The 23,510-nt window shown below is 43.3% G+C and overlaps 1 protein-coding gene across 1 annotated transcript in view; it reads right to left on the bottom strand.

The window, feature by feature from the left end:
- The window catches only part of ACTN2 (actinin alpha 2), a 146,674-nt gene that overhangs the window by 69,388 nt on the left and 53,776 nt on the right, over positions 1-23,510 (bottom strand). Inside the window, exons 6-9 of the mRNA XM_088477637.1 lie at positions 21,348-21,435; positions 15,286-15,364; positions 613-694; positions 61-146 (exon numbers count right to left, since the gene is read on the bottom strand). Of these exons, the coding sequence (XP_088333763.1) occupies positions 61-146; positions 613-694; positions 15,286-15,364; positions 21,348-21,435 (335 nt within the window). The remainder of the gene's footprint in view (positions 1-60; positions 147-612; positions 695-15,285; positions 15,365-21,347; positions 21,436-23,510) is intronic.

The raw sequence follows: 23,510 nt of genomic DNA, 5'->3' as shown, positions 1-23,510 counted from the left end.
GATCTGCCAAATGGACAAACAGGACCTGCTGTGTACCACAAGACTATCTAGATCACATACCTGTTCGGCTCCAGCAAATGCATGGTAAAAACATGACACATAGGTCATAAGTGCTCTCTCATCAGGCTTAGGTGTGTTTACAATATCTTTAGGGAAATAGGGAGAAATGCAGATTATTTTTGAGTACACAACTTCCTAGGTTAACATTGTGTTTGTTAAACATCATCACATCTTACAAAGTCACAGAAAATGTGTATGTACTGTGTATTTTACCTGTAAAAATCCATCAAATGTGTGTTTGGATTGGAAAAAATACAGTCACATTCAAGAATGATGGACAAAGTAATCAAAAGTTGTAGAGAAATCTAGTTATTGGCATGTGAATTCAGCCAGTAAAATAATTTCATAGACAGGAATTGTTATATACTGTAGTTTGTGATAAATTATTTTCCTTCACTATCCACATTGCTCAGGGGCAGAATTTATGTGACTATTTACTGTGATTTCCTACTCTTTAAAAACATTACATTTTAGTAGATTCAGTTTAATTATTTTACTGTTCTTTTCTTCAGATAACCAGCTGTACACAAAGAAGAAATGGTAGGGTTCTACCTTCAGCGTCCAGCATCTTTGGAATATCCAGGTATTTTTCTGCTATATCCATCGCTAAGTTAATGTTCCCCACAGGGTCGTCCTGTTTTAAAAGAAATTAGAATGCAAGAAATTAATATTTTCTCTTTTATGTATAGATACATTTTGGTAACCAGACTTAAGACATTCAATCTATCGTTGGTTAATATAACTGAATTCTCTGGTGAAAGTATCACAATGATTAGTAGATTGCAAACATGCAATTAATTCTTTTTACATTTCAAATAAAGCTATCCTGCAGCCCCTGGATCCTTTTGTTCCTCAGTACTACAAATAAACTGCCTTTGTGTAACGAGAATATACACTAGCGAGGTGCATGCTTACTAAGTAGCTTAATGTTATTAGCACAGTATCCCAGTTCCATTATATGGTTTTATATATTACTGGTTTATCGATTAACAGTATGATTTTGTACCAAGGATTTTACTCTTTGCAATTAATTGAAGAGGATTTATTGATAGCTATAGAATGTCTTCTTTGCAGTAACAACAATAATGATTTGATGGGAGTATACAGCACGGTAAATTCAATAGTCAGCTTTAAAGTAGGATTGTATAGCCCAGTATGCTAAATCTAGGGCTAACATATTTTTTTAAACGGAATAAAAAATCAGGACTTTCATGCGACACAGAGTTGGCTCCGTCTATTCAGTTTGTACATTACCGTGTTGTCAAATATCGTAAATTAGCTATACGACAACTATTATCTCTCTCTTATAATAAGAAGTCTAAATTATTGTTAAATTATCCATGTTCCACTGTAACAAACACATATTTCCAGTAACTGTGCTTCACAATGAGCTTGGGGCCTTATTCAACAGTGAACACTAGTGCACAGCTGAACGCAGATTCCCAATGATCGGGAATCTGCGCAGGTGAAGAGTGGATCTGCGATCCCGCACAGAGACTGGCAGCAGACTATCAGTGATTGACAGTCTGCTTTCATTTGTGGGCGGGGATGCTTGTGGGGGGGAGGGAAGAAGCAAGGAGCACCGTTGGCTGATGGAGATTTCCTGGCTTCTTCCTCTCATCTCCGGCGGCTGGCTGCGTGACCCCATGGTCGATGTTACGCAGAGTATCCGATGCTGCATTGGACAACGCAGCTCGGATATGTAATGCAGCAGGAGGCATGATGCCTCCTGCTGCATTACCATATTAGCAGAGACGGAATTGCAAAGCTGCTTGCGAGCAGCTTTGCAATTCCGTCTGGAGCTGAATCAGGCCCTTGGTCCCTTAATACTAAAATAATTTTGACACAATTAAGACAGCAGATGGCGCTGTTCCCTTTATTGCCTGGGGCAAGATCCTTTATCATACTATCTTAGAGCTTATATGACCTTCATAGATGTGTGTTTCATTGTAGAGCTTAGGTTAAAATAAATTAAAATACTATTACAGGGCTTGATTTTCCAAATGTTAATATTTTGAAATTGACAATTTGATCAGCGGTTTTAAAACAGCAATTTTATAAAAAGCATAGCCTAGCATGTTGGGTAGGTGTTCCAACCCAACCCAGTACGCCGGATTTAGCATTCATTTAAAATATTGTTTTAAAACCACTTAATAAATCAGGGCCCGAAACTTATAACTTCTATTTAAATAAAATTACTCTGTTATGTATATTTCCATACTGTAACTGGTTTGGTCAAATGATTTATGAATCCTATTTTAGCATTATGTCAGCCTCTTATTCCGGAGGGAGAGGAAGATAAATAGCGTTCCCTGGGATTACACTGTATAGACAGGCTGTGATATCAACTGTGCCAACACTCTCATGCTTCCAAAAATAGGCCAGTGATCTAGACAGAAGTCTTTCAGTTAGAAACACAATGAAGTAATATCAGTCAAGGCAGGATTTATATAAGAGCAGGTATAACTGTAAGTCCATCTCTCTCTTACAAATAAAGGAGCATAACAGATTCTCTCCAAAAATTAATTTAAAATGTGTACGATTATTATTTATTTCATATTGTCATTATATATTTTCTGGGCATCTTTAGTCTTCATGCCAGAAAACAATGAAACCTAAACTAATAAAGCTTAAAAAATATTTTCTTAATGAACTGTAGTGTACAATAGTTTGCTCTGTAATTATCTATCATTTGTGTACTCCTTGTTAATTACACCCTTTACCCAGAACAGAGAAAATAACTATCTACAGGGAATACGGTCAACATCTCAGCAAAGGGAATGTCGGCGCTTAGAATACCGGCGCCAGAATCCCGACACATGTCAGAATCCCGACGCTGGCATCCGGACCGCCGGTATACCGAAGGCAAGCAGCGTGGTTAGGGGGAGGGTAAGGCGGCAGGTGGAGGGTTAGAGTTAGGCACTAAGGGGGGAGGGTTAGGTTTACGGTGTGGGGAGGGGGGGGTTAGGTTTACGGTGTGGGGAGGGAGGGTTTGGATTAGTGGTGGGGGGGTTAGGATACCTACTGACAGGTGTCGGTATCCTAACCCTGTCAGGATGCCTGCGTTGGGGTTCTGACCGCAGGGATCCCGGGCGCCGGCATCCCATACCCAACCCATCTACAGACACCATACAGCTCTATGCGTATGTCAACTGTATTGTATTGTGCTGTCTTATTGTTTTTCCCTCTGTACAGCGCTATGGCTACTTGTGGCGCCTTATAAGTTTAATAATAATAATGCGGCTTCATTATGACTTTGTACATAACATCAACTAGATGATTGATACATCCATTCTAGTGTTTGTGCTATTGCTAGCTCACTAGATTAGTGCCATAAATATGCCAACATATACATACACATAAAACATGTAAATACATAAACTAACAAACATACAGTATGACAAGTAGGGGGTGGGTTGGTGAGTGAGGGTATGGATTAGGGTTATCGTCACTGGGATCTGGCAACAAGCTTGAATGATTTTATATATCGGTGTACTTTTGCCCTAATTTGTAACATTGAGCTCCAATACATGCATTAGATTGTATAACAACCACTCTTTAATAAATAAAAAACATATTTTGAGACTCATCCTTTTCATACAATTTCTATATTCAAGTACATATAGGGGAGCACTGAGTGCAACCCCTTACTTATATATGGGGAGATGGACTAAGCCATGAAGAGATAAAGTGGAGAGAGATAAAATATCAGCTCCTACAGCTGGGTACCCACTAGGCAATGTGTGTACCAGCTACGGCAGATTTCATGGCACAATATATATCGGGTGGTCCGTACACACTGCACGATCTAGTGTATGACCGCCTGATATATAGTTCCCCCGCCACATCCAGAAGCATGGTGTAGGTCACCGGACCTTGAGATCTCCCTGCACTGCAGGCAGATCTGAAGATATGACCTCCGATGTACAGGAGCGTGCAATAGTGCATACACACTAGACACTGTGGATGATTTCTCATTCTGATTCGCCTCAAAACGACAAATCGGCCAATTTATCATCTAGTGTGTACCCAGGTTAACTGTTATTTTTCAAACACAGCCTGTCAAATGACAGTTAGAAGCTGATTTGTTAGTACTTTATCTCTCTCCGAGCTTTGATACATCTCCCCGTGTTTGAAAAATGACAGTTAGGAGCTGATTGGTTGGTACTTTATCTCTCTCCACTTTATCTCTCATCAAAGCTTGATACATCTACCTTTTAGGGGTATAAGTACTTAGATATAAAGTGGATGGAGATAAAAGGCCTGATTCACTACGGATCACTATTGCTATTGCAGCGGCAATTATGCACGCAGATCTGCTGCGAAAATATAATAATGTTTGCAAACTCAAAACCAGCATAGAAATGCCCACTACCGATTTTGCACATCTGTAAGACGTGCGTACCATCGAGTAACATCGGCCCTTTATGCACAATTACAACAGGTCTGACCTTACTCAGAAATTAGACTACTCAGGCTGCGTGTGCCGTGCAGTGGCTAATTTATGCACGCCCAGGAAACAGCGTTCAAATGGACAGGCACGGCTGCGTTTCTCCAACCACTCCCCCGTCACCACCCCCAAACGCTGACGACCTGTAACTCACTCTGCGATGGCTTTGTATCTGCGTACATGATGCAAGTGCGATCCCAATACTGGCCGGCGCATGCACCATCGGCCGATCTGCGTACGCTGTTGCAGTTGTCATCTGTGATGAATCAGGCCCAAAGTACCAACCAATCAGCTCCTGTCACTTGTTTGAAAAATCACATTTAGGAGCTGGTTGTTTGGTACTTTATCTCCCTCCAAGGATTAAGCCGGCTATGCATCAGAACGATGTGTAGCCAGCAGACCCGATGGGCTACAGGACCCTGCATCGACAAGTGCTCTCACACTTGCACAATACAGGGGCCGATGGCGTTCAGCAGCATGGCATCGTAACACTATATCTTCTGATTAACTGTGCAGCACGGCCAACCAGAAGATGTATGCGACCGAGGGAGTGCGCAGATCTGACATACACTTAACGATATGCCCGATTTGTCGTTTTAATTTGCCCGGAAATGTCAAATCGGGCCGATATCATTTAAATGTGTACCCAGCATTAGTATATCACTTTCCTGAGATGCTCCAATAGAATGGTGAACACAGTAGGAGTGTAGTGATAACGTAAGATATCCTTTTACTAATTACTCTTTGTCAGGACGTGCAAATATCGGAAACCTTGTCTTGGCAAGAGTTTTAATAAATGGGGCTGATAAATTAGTTCTTATTGCCACAATGGGCCTGATTCATGTATGTAAGCAAATTCATATGTTTATGCAAACTGAGCGATTATTAGCCATTACGCTTGTGTATAAGCCGCACAGCGCATGCGCTGCGATTGTATTGTGATTACATTCGTACAGAAGATTCACTTGTAAAGTGAGTGACAAGTGGTCAGCGCTTAGGGGAGGTAATGGGGGGTGGCTAGAGAAATGCAGGCTTATCAGGACCGTTTAAACACTGTTTTCTAGGCGTACAGAAATTAGCCACTGCGTCCTTGCTCGCAGTAGGAGAGCCCTCTGCATGTCTGGAGACCCATTGTGTCTGCGAAAGTTTAGACTTACTCAGCAGGCTGGTGTCCACCTGATCTGCGTTCGATGTTTCCAATGTGTCCAGTTATGTCCATGTGCGGTGGATGTGAGATGCTTTCATTGGGGTCTCTAAGCACTGGACGGCACGGGGTGTCATTAGAATATTTTCACAGTTGCGATCTGTGAGAGATCACCACTGCAGTGGCATTTGCATACAAACATCAGGCCCAGTATGTGGTGATAAGAAATTATGTTTAACAAGGGGAAATATGCAGAAATTGAAAAATCAGCTCTTGAGAGCTAATCAGTGACTTAAGCTGGGTACACACCTAACAGATCAACTGATCTGCAAATATACAGTATCTGCAGATGATGGTTGTTTATACACACTGATCAACCATTATCTGGCCGCGGGTCCCGCTGGCCGGGGGGGTCACGGCGCACCCCCCTCCCGGTGGCCTCAGCAGCAAGTGTACCAGCAGTTGGCAGACCGCCTGTACACACAGCACAATGAGCAGATATATCTGCCATCGGCTGTGCAGCACAGTCGACGCAATATGTCTGTGATCAATGTCGTTCACAGACATATCGCTGGTACACACTGGCCGACGGGCGCCAGGTATATTGGCCATTCAACTGATCGGCCATTATATCTGCCAGTGTGTACCCAGGATTATTGCTTAAGAGGAAACACAGTAACCATTTGGGAGTAACTCCCAGTTCCTTCCAGTAAACATTCAGTGTTGACTGTTCATTAGTGCAGTGGTTCCCAAACTGTACGCTGTGGCACCCTGGGGTGCCTCGGGACACTTGCAGGGGTTCCTCAGGTTGGTGGTCCAGCACCAAATCAAATTATTTATGTTCAATGTAATGTAAATATGTGGACAAGCAGAAGCGCCTGTCCACCACCACATACTGTAACAGACCTGTAAAGGTGGCCACACACCTGGCGATCTGCACACGATCAGCCGATGTGTACGATTTATGTACGATTTCCCTTGAAACTCTCCCCGACAGCTCTGCACATGATCTCCACACGATATGCACACAATTTGGTGTCCAATCTTAATACGATCTCTCCTGCATCCAGACTTTCACAGTGCATCGGGACCTAGATTGTCAGATCTGCCCTACTGCACGGCAGATCTGAAGATGCGATGTGCGACCAGCGGGGATGCGCATTGCATCGTGATCGTGAGTGGGGACTCACGTTTTACTCAGGATTTGGCCATATTTTACACGATCTGTCATTCCAATGTGTCGGAATCGGCCAGATCGGGTAAAATATCGATATGTGTGTAGCCAGCATTAGACGTCACAGATAAGCACAATTTACTGCACTTTACTACTTTACATTTTTTTCTGAATTTCTCAATAACAAACTTTTGGCTTAGGGGTACCGTGAGAACAATTCTGATACTCAAGGGCGCCGTGATTCAAAAAAGTTTGGGAACCACTGCACTAGTGCAATCTAGAGGCTCCTTCCAACACAATATGGAGCTATGCAGAGGAGCAGGGAGAGGATTATCTACAGCACTGATATTCCCAGTGGATACATAGGTACACACAATCCACTTTTGGGAACTGCTTCTGTAAAATCCTGTTCTGTGTGATCTGGATTTTGCATTTTTTTTGCACCTTTTAAATTTCATTTAAATATCTCATCCCTCAAATTCCAATTTCCTCATTAGATATTAGTACAATATAAGTTTCATGAATGCACCTAGTCTTTATTTAGCTTTTCATCCCATTTCGCCCGCTTCCTTTCATCAGATACAAATGTTTGCACTAGGGGTGAGCGGGTTCGGATTTGTGAAATCCGAACCCCCCCGAGCCATCCCGATCCGAGTCCGATCCGAGTCAGGCTCGACTTTTCCCGTCTGACTCGGATTCTGAAATCGAGGCAAAACGTCATCATCCCGCCTTCCGAGTCTCGCGGGTTTTGGATCCTATATAAGGTACCCGCGTCTGCGCCATTTTCTCACTCGGCTGTGGACAGTGAAGAGGGAGGGTGGGAGTTAGGGCTGGCTGGGCTGTGTAGTGTAGTGTAGTGTAGTGCAGAGTAGTGTTGTGCTGTGCTGTGCTGCGCTGTGCTGCTGTTGTCCATAGGGGCTGGCTGGACTGTGTTGTGCAGTCAGTTGTCCATAGGGGCTGTGTCCACTCCAAAGTCCTGTGCAGTGTCCCAGTCCTAAAGGGGTGCTGTAGTGTTGTCCAGGGGGTGCTCTGTTCGTCAGGGGTGCTCCCCCCAAGTGCTAAAAAAAAATATTTTTTCTGTGTTTGTGAATTGTGTGCGCAGTAGCCGCACGTGCATCAACAAAGTAGTGCCAAGCGTGCGCCTGTGTCATAAGTAAAGGGCCACCTGGCTTGACCGTTAAAGGGTGCTGTAACCCCCAAAGTACACTCCAAACCAAATAAAAAAATATTTTCTGTGTTTGTGAATTGTGTGCGCAGTAGCCGCACGTGCATCAACAAAGTAGTGCCAAGCGTGCGCCTGTGTCATAAGTAAAGGGCCGGCTGGCTTGACCGTTAAAGGGTGCTGTAACCCCTAAAGTACACTCCAGTCCAAACCAAAAAAAAAATTATTTTCTGTGTTTCTGAATTGTGTGCGCAGTAGCCGCACGTGCATCAACAAAGTAGTGCCAAGCGTGCGCCTGTGTCATAAGTAAAGGGCCGGCTGGCTTGACCGTTAAAGGGTGCTGTAACCCCCAAAGTACACTCCAGTCCAAACCAAAAAAAAAATTATTTTCTGTGTTTGTGAATTGTGTGCGCAGTAGCCGCACGTGCATCAACAAAGTAGTGCCAAGCGTGCACCTGTGTCATAAGTAAAGGGCCGGCTGGCTTGACCGTTAAAGGGTGCTGTAACCCCCAAAGTACACTCCAGTCCAAACCAAAAAAAAAAATATTTTCTGTGTTTGTGAATTGTGTGCGCAGTAGCAGCACGTGCATCAACAAAGTAGTGCCAAGCGTGCGCCTGTGTCATAAGTAAAGGGCCGGCTGGCTTGACCGTTAAAGGGTGCTGTAACCCCCAAAGTACACTCCAAACCAAATAACAAAATATTTTTTCTGTGTTTGTGAATTGTGTGCGCAGCAGCCGCACGTGCATCAACAAAGTAGTGCCAAGCGTGCGCCTGTGTCATAAGTAAAGGGCCGGCTGGCTTGACCGTTAAAGGGTGCTGTAACCCCCAAAGTACACTCCAAGCCAAAAAAATATATATTTTCTGTGTTTGTGAATTGTGTGCGCAGTAGCCGCACGTGCATCAACAAAGTAGTGCCAAGCGTGCGCCTGTGTCATAAGTAAAGGGCCGGCTGGCTTGACCGTTAAAGGGTGATGTAACCCCCAAAGTACACTCCAGTCCAAACCAAAAAAAAATTATTTTCTGTGTTTGTGAATTGTGTGCGCAGTAGCCGCACGTGCATCAACAAAGGAGCAGCACCAAGCGTGCGCCTGTGTCCCATAAGTAAAGAGCCGGCTGGCTCATTTCTTAAAGGCTGGTGTAACCCACAAAGTGCACTACTCTCCAGCAAAAATAAAAAAATATTTTCTGTGTTTAGCCGCACGTATATATCAAATCGATATAACATAAATGGAGGACCAAACTTTCTCCGATAAAAATAAAATAGAGAAAGATCAAGAACCACTTCCTCCTAGTGCTGAAGCTGCTGCCACTAGTCATGACATAGACGATAACATGCCATCAACGTCGTCTGCCAAGGCCGATGCCCAATGTCATAATAGAGGGCACATACAATCCCAAATGACAAAGTTCAGGAAAATGACCTTGAAAAAAACATTTAAATCAGCTGAAGAGAAATGTAAACTTGCCAATATGCCATTTACGACACGGAGTGGCAAGGAACGGCTAAGGTCGATCCCTAGTATGTTCATGACTAGTGGTTCAGCTTCACATGACGATGGAAGCCCTCCTCCCACTAAAAAAATCAAAAGAGTTAAGCTGGCAAAAGCACAGCGAAGAACTGTGCTTTCTAAGAAGATATCACAAATCCCCAAGGAGAGTCCAAGTGTGGTGGTGGTTGCGATGCCTGACCTTCCCAGCACTGGACGGGAAGAGGTGGTTCTTTCCACCATTTGCACGCCCCCTGCAAGTGCTGAAAGGAGCACCCACAGTCCACTTGCTGATATGCAAATTGAAGATGTCACTGTTGAAGTACAACAGGATGAGGATACTGGTGTAGCTGGCGCTGAGGAGGAAGTTGGCGAGGAGGATTCTGATGGTGATGTGGTTTGTTTAAATCAAGCTCCGGGGGAGACAGTTGTTGTCCGTGGGATGAAAAAGCCCATCACGGTCATGCCTGGGCAGAAGACCAAACATTCCACCTCTTTGGTCTGGCAATATTTCTATCCAAATCCGGACAACAACTGTCTTGCCATATGTACCATATGTAAAGGTGAAATAAGTAGTGGTAGGGATGTCAACCACCTAGAAACATCCTCCCTTATACGGCACCTGCAGCGCGTTCATAAAAAGTTACTGTCAAGTTCAGAAACTTTGGCTAAGACCGTAAGCAGTCCAGGGACACCTAAATCCCGTTGTCCTGTTGTATCCAAGCGCCTGCAAACCACACCGTCAACTCCCTCCTCGTCAATTTCCTCCTTAGTCAGGATCGGAAGTAGTCCTGCAGGCCATGTCACTGGCATGACTGACTCTCCTATCCGGGATTCCTCCGGAGGATCCTGCATTGCTACGCCTACTGCTGCCGCTGCTGCTGTTGCTGCTGCTGGGAGTCGTTCATCATCCCAGAGAGGAAGTAGGAACACCACTACTTTTACTAAACAATTGACCCTCCAACAGTCCTTAGCGAGGAGGATGAAGTACGACAGCAATCATCCTGTAGCAAAACGTATAACTGAGGCCTTGACTGCTATGTTGGTGTTAGACGTGCGTCCGGTATCCGCCATTAGTGCAGTGGGATTTAGACAATTGATGGAGGCAGTGTGTCCCTGGTTCCAAATCCCGTCTAGATTCCACTTCACTAGGCAGGCGATACCGAGACTGTACAGAAACGTCAGAAAAAGTGTCCTCAGTGTCCTGAAAAATGCCGTTGTACACAATGTCCACTTAACCACGGACATGTGGACAAGTGGAACAGGGCAGACTAAGGACTATATGACTGTGACAGCCCACTGGGTAGATGTATCACCTTACGCAGCAACAGCAGCAGCGTCACCAGTAGCAGCATCTCAGAAACGCCAGCTCGTTCCAAGGCAGGCTACGCTGTGTATCACCGGTTTCAGTAAGAGGCACACCGCCGACAACCTCTTAGAGAAACTGAGGGAAATCATCGCCCAGTGGCTTACCCCACTTAGACTCTCCTGGGGATTTGTGATATCTGACAACGCCACCAATATTGTGCGGGCATTACATCTGGGCAAATTCCAGCACGTCCCATGTTTTGCTCACACAATAAACTTGGTGGTGCAGAATTTTCTGAAAAGCGACAGGGGCGTGTAGGAGACGCTTTGGGTGGCCCGAAAAATTTCTGTCCACTTTCGCCATTCAGCGACTGCGTGCCGAAGACTGGAGCGCCAGCAAACACTCTTGAACCTGCCCCGCCATCACCTGAAGCAAGAGGTTGTGACGCGGTGGAACTCAACCCTCTATATGCTTCAGAGGATGGAGGAGCAGCAAAAGGCCATACAAGCCTATACATCCACCTATGACATAGGCAAAGGAGGGGGTATGCACCTGACTCAAGCGCAGTGGAGAATGATTTCCGTGTTGTGCAAGGTTCTCCAGCCCTTCGAACTTGCCACACGTGAAGTCAGTTCAGACACTGCCAGCTTGAGTCAGGTCATTCCCCTCATCAGGCTTTTGCAGAAGCAGCTGGAGAAAGTGAAGGAGGAGCTAAGACGGAGCGATTCCGCTCGGCATGTGGGACTTGTGGATGAAGCCCTTCATTCGCTTTGCCAGGATTCCAGGGTGGTCAATCTGTTCAAATCAGACCACTACATTTTGGCCACCGTGCTCGATCCTAGGTTTAAAGCCTATGTGGTGTCTCTCTTTCCGGCCGACACAAGCCTGCAGAGGTGCAAAGACCTGCTGGTGAACACACTGTCAGCTGAAGCGGAACGTGACACGTCAACAGCTCCTTCTTCATTTTCTCCCGCAACTGGGGCTGCCAGGAAAAAACTTAGGTATCCTACGCAACCCGCTGGTGGTGATGCAGGGCAGGCAGGACCAAGTTTGGACATCTGGTCCGGACTGAAGGACCTGGCAACAATTTCTGACATGTCTACTGTCACTGCATATGATACTGTCACCATTGACAGAATGGTGGAGGATTACATCGGTGACAGCATCCAAGTAGGCATGTCAGACAGTCCATACCTGTACTGGCAGGAAAAAGAGGCAATTTGGAGGCCCCTGTACAAACTGGCTCTATTTTACCTGAGTTGCCCCCCCTCCAGTGTGAACTCCGAAAGAGTGTTTAGTGCAGCCGGGAACCTTGTCAGCGAAAGGCGTAGGAGGTTGCTTCCACAGAATGTGGAGAAGATGATGTTCATCAAAATGAATTATCAGATCTTCCAGGGAGACCAGCCTCCAGAACGTACAGAGGGACCTGTGGTGGTGGATTCAAGTGGGGACGAGTTAATACTTTGTGAGGATGAGGATGTACACACTGAAGAGGGTGAGGAATCGGTGGATGAGGAGGATGAGGATGACATCTTGCCTCCGTAGAGCAGGTTTGTGAAGGGACAGATTAATTGCCAGCTTGTTTTGTGGGGGCCCAAACGAACCAATCATTTCAGCCACAGTTGTGTGGCAGACCCTGGCGCTGAAATGATTGGTTTGTTAAAGTGTGCATGTCCTGTTTATACAACATAAGGGTGGGTGGGAGGGCCCAAGGACAATTCCATCTTGCACCTCTTTTTTTTCTTTGCATTATGTACAGTTTGGGGCCTAGTTTTTCAAACTGCCATCCTGTCTGCCACTGCAGTATCACGCCTAGATGGGTCACGTGTTTGTGCCGCCCACTCGTGTCGCTTAGCATAGTCATCCAGCTACCTCGGTGCAACCTTATGGACATAAAAACACTATTGTGAGGTGTTCAGAATAGACTGGAAATTAGTGGAAATTAAGGTTATTGAGGTTAATAATAGCATAGGAGCAGAAAAATCTACAAATTCTGTGATTTTAGCTGTTTTTATGCTTTTTTTCAAAAAAATACAGATCCAAAACACAAAACCCAGAACCCAAAACACGGAAGGGTGGTTTTGGCAAAACCAATCCAGATCCAAAACACGAAGAAAGATCCAGATCCAAAACCAAAACACGAAAAGTGGCCGGTGCACACCCCTAGTTTGCACCCACAGCAGCTGTGCTATCTCCATGTTGAACGCAGAAACAAAATATTATGCTTTATTGACACTTTCAACAGAACATGGCAAACCGAGAGTTTTTAGAATTGGAGGTGTTGAACATAGCAACCAATCAGATTCTAGCTATTGTCTTCTAGAAGGTGCTAGTTAAACGTTAAGTAGAATCTGATTGGTTGCCATGGGCAACATCTCCACTTCTAAAAACTGTCACATTAGTAAATTTACCCCTTAGGTCCGTATTCAATTTCATTTGCACCAGCGATACTTTTCGCCTCCCGGACTTTTCGACCTATATCGCCTGTTTTGCAGGCGGAAAAGTATCATGTACAGTTTGAAAGGATATGAAAACGGGACCAGGTGAAACTGAAACTGAAACAGGCGGAAAGTCCTGTCAGATTTGGGGAAATCAGGCTGACACCCCCCAAAAGATGCACTGACATGGGGGTTCACTTTGGATACCCATGAATAGCCCTGCTGAAGGTATTTGGGGTTTTTAAATGGTCTCAATAGGTGCTGTTTTGCGTCTTTGCATAAGGGGTGAAGAATAGCATTTAGAAGGTTTTTTTTGTGAAAATAACTAATCCCAGCAAATTTTGGGTACCTGAAAATGGGGGGCAGCATATTTTAAAGTTGCTAAAGTAAAGTTTAAAAAATCGTGGAAAATCCACCTGGCGCAAGCACGTGCAAAGTAAAAAATACCTGGGGAATACTTGGGGGACCCCCCTGGAGTCTATTTCGCTAGTTTTTAAGTGTGTCCCCCAACTTTTGTTTTTTTCACCCCCAAAATGAAAGTACTTTTTTGGGGTCTTGTAAAGTCTTTTTAAAAAAAAAAAAAAAAAACGCTGCACCCTAAAACTCCAATTCTGCACTTTTTTCCGCCTGCTATTCATAGGTGAAACTTTTTCGCCTATTTCATTGCATTGACTTTCCGCCTAGGCGGAAAGTCTTTGAAATTGAATACGGCAATACTTTTCCGCCTGGCGAAATGACGTCATCGGCGAAACTTTTTCGCCGATCTCGGCTCTTTCGCTCCAAATTGAATACGGGCCTTAGTGTTGTATCCCAGTTTTCTTGTAGAAAAACATAACAGCACTATAATAATGTCCAGATGGAGACCTGATTTGTTGATGAGAACTTTTTATTCTTGACTGACAATTAAAACCACAACATGTCAGGTTTCCTTTAGGAATCAGCTGCCTATTAGAACCACTAACATTCTATCTGCCCTTCCCTGAGTATTGCAATATATTAAACATATTACACCACTAAGCAGAGATGAAATTAGACATTTGTAGTACCATAGCATAATATTAATTTATAAGGGCCCCTATGTGCAGCCCAAGGAAAAAAAAAACCTTGCACACATGGAGCTTTGGGAGAAGAGACAGGGCCCAGTAGCAGCTGCATCATACTTGCCTACTTTTGAAAAAGCATTTCAGGGAGATTGTGAAAGCAGCACCTATGAGCGCGTGTTACAGTGGGCGTTTACTGATAAATCTGAGAGGCGTGTCCTAAACCTGACATCCAAATGTAACCAGCCCAAAAGCAGTTAGTAAGATCTGTTTGTTGATGAAAACACACTAATACTTTTCAGAAATTCATAGGGATCATTGTGCCTTATAATAACCAATGCAAGGAAATGACACTATGATCCCATTTGAATGTATATATCTCTGTTTTTTTTATATAACAGCTTCATAATGGGGGTAAGGATGAAATGAGGGAGATTGCTAGACTCTTCAGGGAGACAGGGAGATTGCTACTATTTCAGGGAGTCTCCCTGACAATAAGGGAGAGTTGGCAAGTATGAGCTGCATGCACTGCCATTATGATAGTTACACCTTTGTTACCATGTAGAGTGGAAGCGGTGTTGTGTCTGGTTCCTGGCATTGCTTGCTACATGCCAGCCCTGACCATGGCCTGTAATTGACCGGTCTTGGCCTTTACTGCTACCTATCCTAACCTTCAGCTTGTCGTTGGATTTTGGCTTTGCATGGTCTGATCGCATCAGTGTGCCAGGTACCCAATCCAAATAGAGACTTTTGGTGAAAACCAAGAGTGCTAATTACCAGAGGCACAGAGCATCCACGGCCTCACACGGATACCTACAAGCACAGTGCTTCATGTTTCATCAGTTCCAAGAGGAGTCCACTATTTTGTGTGCTTAACCAATATTCTGCTTTAACAAAGGCTTCAAACATATTTCTGTTGCTGTTTTGTAGAATGTAGTGGGATTTTAGTGTCTTGTTGCACAGCAAGCCAGGTGTGCATGCAGTTAGGTATCAATAGAATGGTATCTCTATGAGTTTGACCTTATGTAGCTTGGAGTAGTCAATGAGATCAGGCCGATGTCTGTGGATCAGGGCACAGAGGCCAAGGCCATCTTTCCAGCTTTATCACACACAATGCAAGAAAAAGAACATAGTTACACAGTCACAGCGATGTACAGAAAAATGTTTAACCAATATTCACAAATACATATTGAAGCCATCCCAGAATTAATATTTTTACAATGTACTGTATAATGTATTGTATGGGAAGCATGTTTTCTATGTGTAGACTACAAACAGGAACAATTTCTTAGGCTATAGGAGGACACAGTAGGAGCCACCTACAGCTAATAAAATATCTCAGTTACCAACTGTAGGTAAATGTATATGAGATTTTATGTGTTTGTGAACTTTTAAGTACTGCAATTAACCTATGCCAAACATATAACATACAATAGGCATGTGGAACATCACCTAGTCCAGGTAGAAATAGCTGCTTTAACTCTGTAAAAAAGTTTCTGTATTTTGGTGGTGTTGCAGGAACAACCTTGAGTTGAATCTGCTCAAAACAGTTGAGATGGTTGTGGACTTTAGGAAGAGTTTTGCCTCTGTGTCTCCACTTGTGATAGATGGAAATGCTGTGGTTATTGTTGACTCCTTTAAGATTCTGGGGTCCACAATCTCTCAAGACCTTAAGTGGGGGCCTAACATTGATGTTATTGTTAAGAAAACTCAGCAAAGATTGTATTTTCTGCGGTAGCTTAAAAAGTTTAATCTCCCCCATGAGTTGCTGATTCTCTTTTACACTGCCGAGTCGGCGCTATGTTCCTCAGTTATAGTTTGGTTTGGTTCAGGTCCAGAAAAGATAAGTGTAGGCTCCAAAGAGTTGTGAGAACAGCGGAAAGGATTGTTGGGGAAGGTCTCCCCTCAGTTGAGGAGCTGTTCCTGTCTAGGGTAAGGAAGCGGGCTACTAATATTGTAAAGTATCAGTCGCATCCTGGTTGTCCCCTGTTTCAACTACTTCCGTCAGGCAGGTGTTATAGAATACTGCCTGCAAAAACTTCTAGACATTACAATAGTTTTTATCCGCAGGCTGTTCGTTTGCTGAATAACTAACAGGAGGATATGCTTAGTTTTGTGGTAATAAACTTTCTATCGTCAGATGATAGATGTGACCCATAAACTTAAACTAAACTTAACTAAAATAAACACAGGAGACCAAGTTATGCCGTTTAAATTAATTGGTCAGCTTTATTTGGTTACAAGGTAGACATGGTGGCAGGAGAAAGAACGGCAAATAACCAGCGTCCACTTGTCTTAGGCCGGAAGTAGATCACAACTTGTGAGGGCCAACTATCCCAGACAAGGGTAGGGTGATCTTAAAACTTGCAAGGGCCAACTATCCCTTTCAGAGCAAGTGATGCGGCCCCAGCACACATGCCAATGCACCATTCATCCTGCTCGGTCGAGAGGTGCCGCTGACCCCAATAGGGTGAAATCAGCCTATCAGTGCATTGAAGGGGTGCGCACCGCTATTACTGCTGCAAGATGGACACTTCAATATTGCCGGTCTTTCCCTGCTAATGAAATAAAGCCGACACAAGACACAAGAGGGTAGGGAGGGTGGGAGATCAATTCAAAGAGGCAGATTTTCCACAGTAGATTCACTACACCTTCTCACTAACCCCGCTCCTAACCTAACGTCCTATCACATCTGCCTACTACTGTCAACAAACATTTTTAACTTTATTAACCCCTCTATCTCTGACTAGAAGTTTATGTGCCGTCGGCTCTATTCCTAACCTCCGTTATATTAATGTATGTATTGTTTTTTTATGTTTTTGTTTTTATGATTAGCTGTGAATTGTTATATATGTGTGCAGTAACCGGAACTAAATTCCGGGTATTCTATTCTATTCTTCTATTCTAGTTAAAATCTCAGAAGAACAAAAGACTACAGCATAGACTGGTGATATTAAGCTATTGCTACAGAATTTCATTAAAATAAAAATATATATATTTTTTTAAATTACAGTATTTATAACATTCATCTATACAAGATCATTTATTTCAGTATGTACTGTGGGCCTGATTCAGAGCCGCTCGTAAGCGGCCACTCGTTCGCTCTGAGCGTTGGTCGCACATCTGCGCATGCGTATGGGTCGTAATGCGCATGCGCCAACCAGTCAGTGCGGTCGGAAAACGTGTGTTCGCAAAATTGCGAGTGCCTGCTAATTTGAGTGACAGGATGAGGCGTTTGTGGATGGTAACAGGGGAAGGTGCTTGAAAATGGGGAGTGGAGATCCGAACGCAGGCGTGCCAAATGGTCAAAACGGGCGTTTTAAGGGTGTGCATAATTAACAAAGCAGCGTCATCGACCACGTCACTTGGTTGTCTCCTGAACTGTTCGCATGATTGCGGTAGGAAAATCCAACCACAAGCACTGCGAGCAGTTCAGACGCCTTTCGATGTACTCGATTAATCTAATAAATAGCGGAGATGACGTATGATGCGAGCAGCCAGGGGGCGTCTTTTCAAAATAGCGAGCGCATGTTTCGTTCACTCGCTCAGACATAGAGGCATCAACAGACTGCAAAGAGCGAGCGCTCAATTTAAATAGCCGGACCCTTTTTCTGAACGAGCGAGCGCAAATAGCGTCCGGCTCTGAATCAGGCCCTGTATTCAGTACATAAGCCACTGTATTGAACTCATGTTTTCATCTCAGAAATCAAATTAATTTTATTTATATTATGTAACACACAACAGAAGAGTATTCTGCAGAACTCTGATTAAATGATGAGGATCTCTAGTTTTAAAAAAATATGTTCCTTAAGTTTTAATGCAGCTTTAAGTGTCTGCATTTTATATTATTACTTTAAAACTCAGGTGCTAAATCCTACACGTAAATGTTAAATGACATGTATGTTATTGCTGTTACATTTTTATATATAGATTATAAGCTACTCAGTTTACATGAGTTCCACTTTGATAAATAATGTATATGACAGAGGGGCTTATTTTAAAGTTCTCAATTGTTTATTTATGATATATGACATAACGTGTCTGTAAATACGACCTGTGTCTGTAAATGTCCATTTGAGACAAGCGGCTAAAACCATGCTCAAATTGAATTTGTATTTTTCACATTTATTTGTCATATGTCAATTGGGATTCATTTATGAAAGTTGACAATATCCCGAATGGGCTCTACTTTGCAGGCTAAAAAACATGACTCATATGTTCATACTCACTTCAAGTAGATGCGTAAGTGAGGTTAGAGAAGATGAAATGGGGCATCAGATGATGTGTTTTGTCTCATGTGGATGGCGCATTATATAATCAAGACCTCAGTAACCTTTGAGCGGCCAGGGTGTGATACTGCAATTCCCCCTGTGGTGTGGGGTAAGCACTAGGCAGGAGAATTATCTGCTCTGTTGGAGAGCCTAGGTGGAATTCCCCTAATTCAGGAGCTCCCGGCCATTCCAGCAGAGTACTGTAGTTAGCTATCACATACAGATATATGATAGCTGGCTTACTTGTCTGCTCCATGTCAGTCTCTGACATGCCTGGATGGATCAATAAGATATTGCTGGATTTCATATGAAAATACAATGAATACACTAATGTGTCCCCAGTTTTCATTTGAAAAATGTAATTACTATAATTTTAAGACATCCTTTAGGATTCACCACTCTCCTTTAGTAACGACATGCCCACTTTAATGTATATAAAAGGTATATTAGGTAGCTCTCAAGAGACTATCTTGAAAGTGACTTGTTCTAAGAGCTGTCACTTGTTTGTCTAGGAAGCGTCGCCTGTAACGTTTTCACAGGCAAGCAGCCAAAACAATATTCAGATTATGTTGGCATTCGCCAACTGTTCATATTACCTAGAGCCAGGATTCATGTATGAAAGTAATTCTGGACGTGTCCTTTTCACTGTCTCCCCCTTATTTATCACTAAGGGTGACTTGTATACTTTTGTACCTTGCCACGGGGAGATGCACAGGTCATGTGTCTGGCCTGAAGACTGGATTCCTGCCATGAAGATGGTGGGGCTATAACATAACCAAAATCCATCCAAACACCTCAGTAGACAATGGGCATAGGGATTTATAGGTGGACACAGAAGTAGCTGCTTTAGCGTATTTTGCTGTATTAGCTTCTGTGGCTTTACATTAATACCTCTACAAGGCCCTTCCCTGGTGTACATATAACTGTGCAAGGACTCAGACACCCACTTTCAGCCCCTTTACAGGCTACACTACCGCCTGGTACGTAAAGATGTAAACATCGGTCGTACCATCTAAACTTGTACCAGCGCTACAGCAGGTGCCGTTTCCCTGTCTCAGTATGGTCTCCTATGTCAATGGTTGAGCCTCTCTGTATGTAACTGCTTCCAGAGACATACCTGTGTCACCGCCATATCACGGCCATAAAGCTATATCTCTTTTTGCCACCTCCCTTGTTGCCTATCAATAACGCCCAATACATTGCCTTATCAATGTTTTGTTACTCCCTGGATAAACTATACTTTTCATTCATCTTCAGCTAAATAAAGATATTTCATGTTTTCACAGTTTTTTTTTACACTTTGCATGGATACAGTCCAGATATACTTTGCTGATATGCGGTTTGCAGTAACATACGTTGTGTGTCAGCTTGTTCCAATGTAAAATGTCAGAGTTACATAGTGCCCAGGAACGATGTCAGAACTATCATTATGAGTCTTTTTAAAGCACAAGAATATTCCTTAGTGAAAAACATGGCACATAAAGACTGAAGAGCAAGGAGAACTAAGCTGGGTACACACTTGTCGATATATATTGTTCGTTCGATCAACGAACTATATATTTTGCAAGTGCATCAGATGGTAGGTACACCCAATATGTCTGTGAACTATGTCATTCACATACGTATCAGGTCGGCCCTGCAGCACAGCCAACCTGCATGTGTGTACGACTGACCCGTACACTGGCCGCAGCCGCAGGACCTGCCAACACTGACATCACAACTGGACTGGCAAATTCAAATGACCGCCCATTTGAGATGTCAGGCCAAATGTAATAGAGTGGGCAATTGGTAAGTGTGTATAGCTTACAAATCGGCTGCTCGGACAGAGGATCGTTCTGCTGACCAATACGTTGTTTAACCGTGTACCCAGTATTAGATACCTCTTTATTAAAGGGATATAAACTGACGTTTTTGCTAGAGTTAAAGCGTCTTCTAATCTACTTAAGGAAGGATTGCGGCAGTACATGTACCATCGCAATACTCTTAACGACATAGGAGTCTCAATAACAGGGGCAGGCAACAGAAAAAAATGCTTTGTTTATTTAAATAAAGTTTTTTTTTGTAAAACAAATACAGATTGTTCTTTTTCTATTTTTTTTTATTTTTTTTTTATTGTAATTTGTAAATTAAACTGGAACCCAAGCCTGAGAATGAGAGCAGTAGATCATGCTGGAGATCAGAGGATGTTCAATATGTATTTGGATATCTGGACAGAGATGTTGGAAAGAGCAGCGTGGAGAAGAACTTTGTAAGTAATGGATAGGACTGATTTTTATTCTGTAGACTATTGATAACCATTGGTGGATTTGGTAGCAGAGGAATGTAATGACTAAAATGTGAATGAAACTGGCAACAGCAATGAACACAGACTTAAGACAATACTTATTTTCATGTCAACTTAATAACAACTATGATTATTATAATAATAATGAGACATCTTTTCACTAAGTTATCTTGGCTGATGATGAGATTGTCACTATCCCGGGGCATGGGATGCCAACACTTAGAATTCCGGCACTGGAATCCCGACACCTTTCAGCATCCAGGCGCTGGCATCCCGAAGGTAAGTAGCGGGGTTAGGTGGTGGGTTAGGCACTAGAGGGAGGGTTAGGCACTAAGGAGGGAGGGTTTGGTATAGGGTGTGGGGAGGAGGAGGTTAGGTTTAGGCACTAGGGGAGAGGTTAGATTTAGGCACCGGTGTGGGAGGGTTAGGGGTAGGGAGAGGGGGAGGGTTAGAATACTGACTGCCAAGTGATGCCGGAGTTCGATCACCAACGCGCCGGCATCCCGTACCCAACCCATGGAGAGTACCTGGTATGGAAGTTTTGTATGTTCACATTGCGGTAGGGAGCAGTCTTCCGTTGGCACCATAAAAGCAATCCTTCCTTTGCAGAGGTTTCTAGTGAATAAACAGAAATATTATTGATAAAAATGTCCTGGTTATATTCTGTGCAGCATGATTTGTACAATGAAATTAGCTGCAATGTAAAAAGTCCATATCATGCTTTAGTCCTTTCACTTTGAATAAAGTGATCTGAACTGTTCATATTTAATTAAGTTATTTCTTAAAAGAACACTAAGGGCTCCATCAAAGAATGAGACATAAGCCTTTTAGTATTCACTAAAGGGTTTATGACAGTCGATCAGTATTTAACAAACACCGGTAAGCTTAGCTTATGGCTGCTTGTGACCGTATCACACTATGGTCCCCACTGCCGGAAAACAGGAGCCAGTAAACACCTTTCCTACTTCATTGTCGGCAATGTGGACAGCACCGCTAGTGCCATGTATAGATGGCGTAAGCAATGCAGTCACAAACATCAGTAAGCTACAGTATATATGTATATTTTTTTGTTTTATTCCTAATAATAATTCTATTTAAACACCTGGTTGATTTTCTGTCATGAAACACACCCCACATTCACAGCTACATATCAAATATATTACAAATTGATTATCAATAGATACTTTTTATATATTACTTTACTGTACATATAAAGGGAATTTGGCTTTGGCATATTTGAATTTACAAATGCTTTTGTGGGCAGTGCCGCCGGAAAGCAGAATGGGGCCCGTGTACTGTGGGGGTGATCACATCAGGGAGACGTGGCCATACCCCTCTAGAGAGTTTAAAAAATACTATGCGCAGCACCGTGTGCTGCAAAGGGGGACATTTGTCCTCAGCTGACCAGTTTCCCAGCTTAGCCCCTCCACCAAGCCCGCGCACAGGTAATCAGTAACATGGGCACTGCTGGACCTGAAGCATACTTGCCTACTTTTGAAAAAGCTTTTCAGGGAGATTGTGTAAGCAACACCTAAATGTGTGCGTTAAAGTCGGCGGGTACTGTTACATCTGAGAGGCGTGTCATAAAATTTACTTATATCCAAATGTAAATGAGCCCCAAAGCAGCTAGTAAAATCTATTTGTTGATAAAAAAAACACTGATACTTTTCAGAGAATGCATGTAGTAATAGGGATCATTGTGCCTTATAACAAATGCAGGAAATTATACTAATGATCCCATTTGTATGTATATATCTCTTATTTTTGTTATATATAACCACTTCATAATGGGGGTAAGATGCAATCAGGGAGATTGTTAGACTGTTCAGGGAGACAGAGAGATTGCTACTATTTCAGGGAGTCTCCCTGACAATGAGGGAGAGTTGGCAAATATGGGACCTGAGGCTTGCATTACAGAGACAGTGTCCATTTAAAACATAGCAAAAGGAGATTTCCGGCTGCATATTTGTAAGTGTCACTCACTGTGATACTAAACGAAATATACCACTGGCATTTAGTATCATTCTTAAAAGGAGCCCTCAAAGATTGTGCGAATCTTTGCACGCAAGAGGTTAATGAGGTCTATTTGAAAGGAGAGGTTAATCCCCCTTGGTATTCTCTTTTGCCAGTAACTGCTATATTGCCTTGCTTATTGCTAGCTGTGTTCATTTACTTATGTTTACACAGTTTTTAAATGTCACTATGTAGGTTCTAATACCGCTAGATTCTTTTACTTGTCCCATAATGGGGCCAGTTTAATTGGAAGCCATAGGGGTACCCAGCTTATCACAGACACCCCAAAATGTTGCATGATGTGACAGTAGGCTTAGAGCAGGGGTGGGGAACCTTTTTCCTGCCGAGGGCCATTTTGATATATATAACATTATTTGCGGGCCCGATGCAGGCCATGCCCTTTCCACGTGATGTCACACGGGGGTGGGGCACAGTCGCCGGTGATTACAGCAATGCCCGGAGCATCCTGAGGCGTTACACAGCCCCCTGGATTGAGGTTCCCCATCCCTGGTTTAGAGCATGAATTCACCCAAAAAAGTCTCTAATGGATTATATTGGGGCATGACACGAGATTCCCAGATACCAATGTGATAATCCTCCTTTGCTTGGTGTTATGAGTACCCATTGTGCTATATCAAGTCCAGCCGGACTGCCCGGAGCATAAAATCACAGGGTGA

The sequence above is a fragment of the Taudactylus pleione genome, unplaced genomic scaffold (genome assembly GCF_031769625.1).
Source record: "Taudactylus pleione unplaced genomic scaffold, aTauple2 ptg000201l, whole genome shotgun sequence".
In the NCBI taxonomy this organism is placed as follows: domain Eukaryota; kingdom Metazoa; phylum Chordata; class Amphibia; order Anura; family Myobatrachidae; genus Taudactylus; species Taudactylus pleione.
Note: the sequence above shows the minus strand (reverse complement) of the source record. Positions and strands in the feature narration are given on the sequence as shown.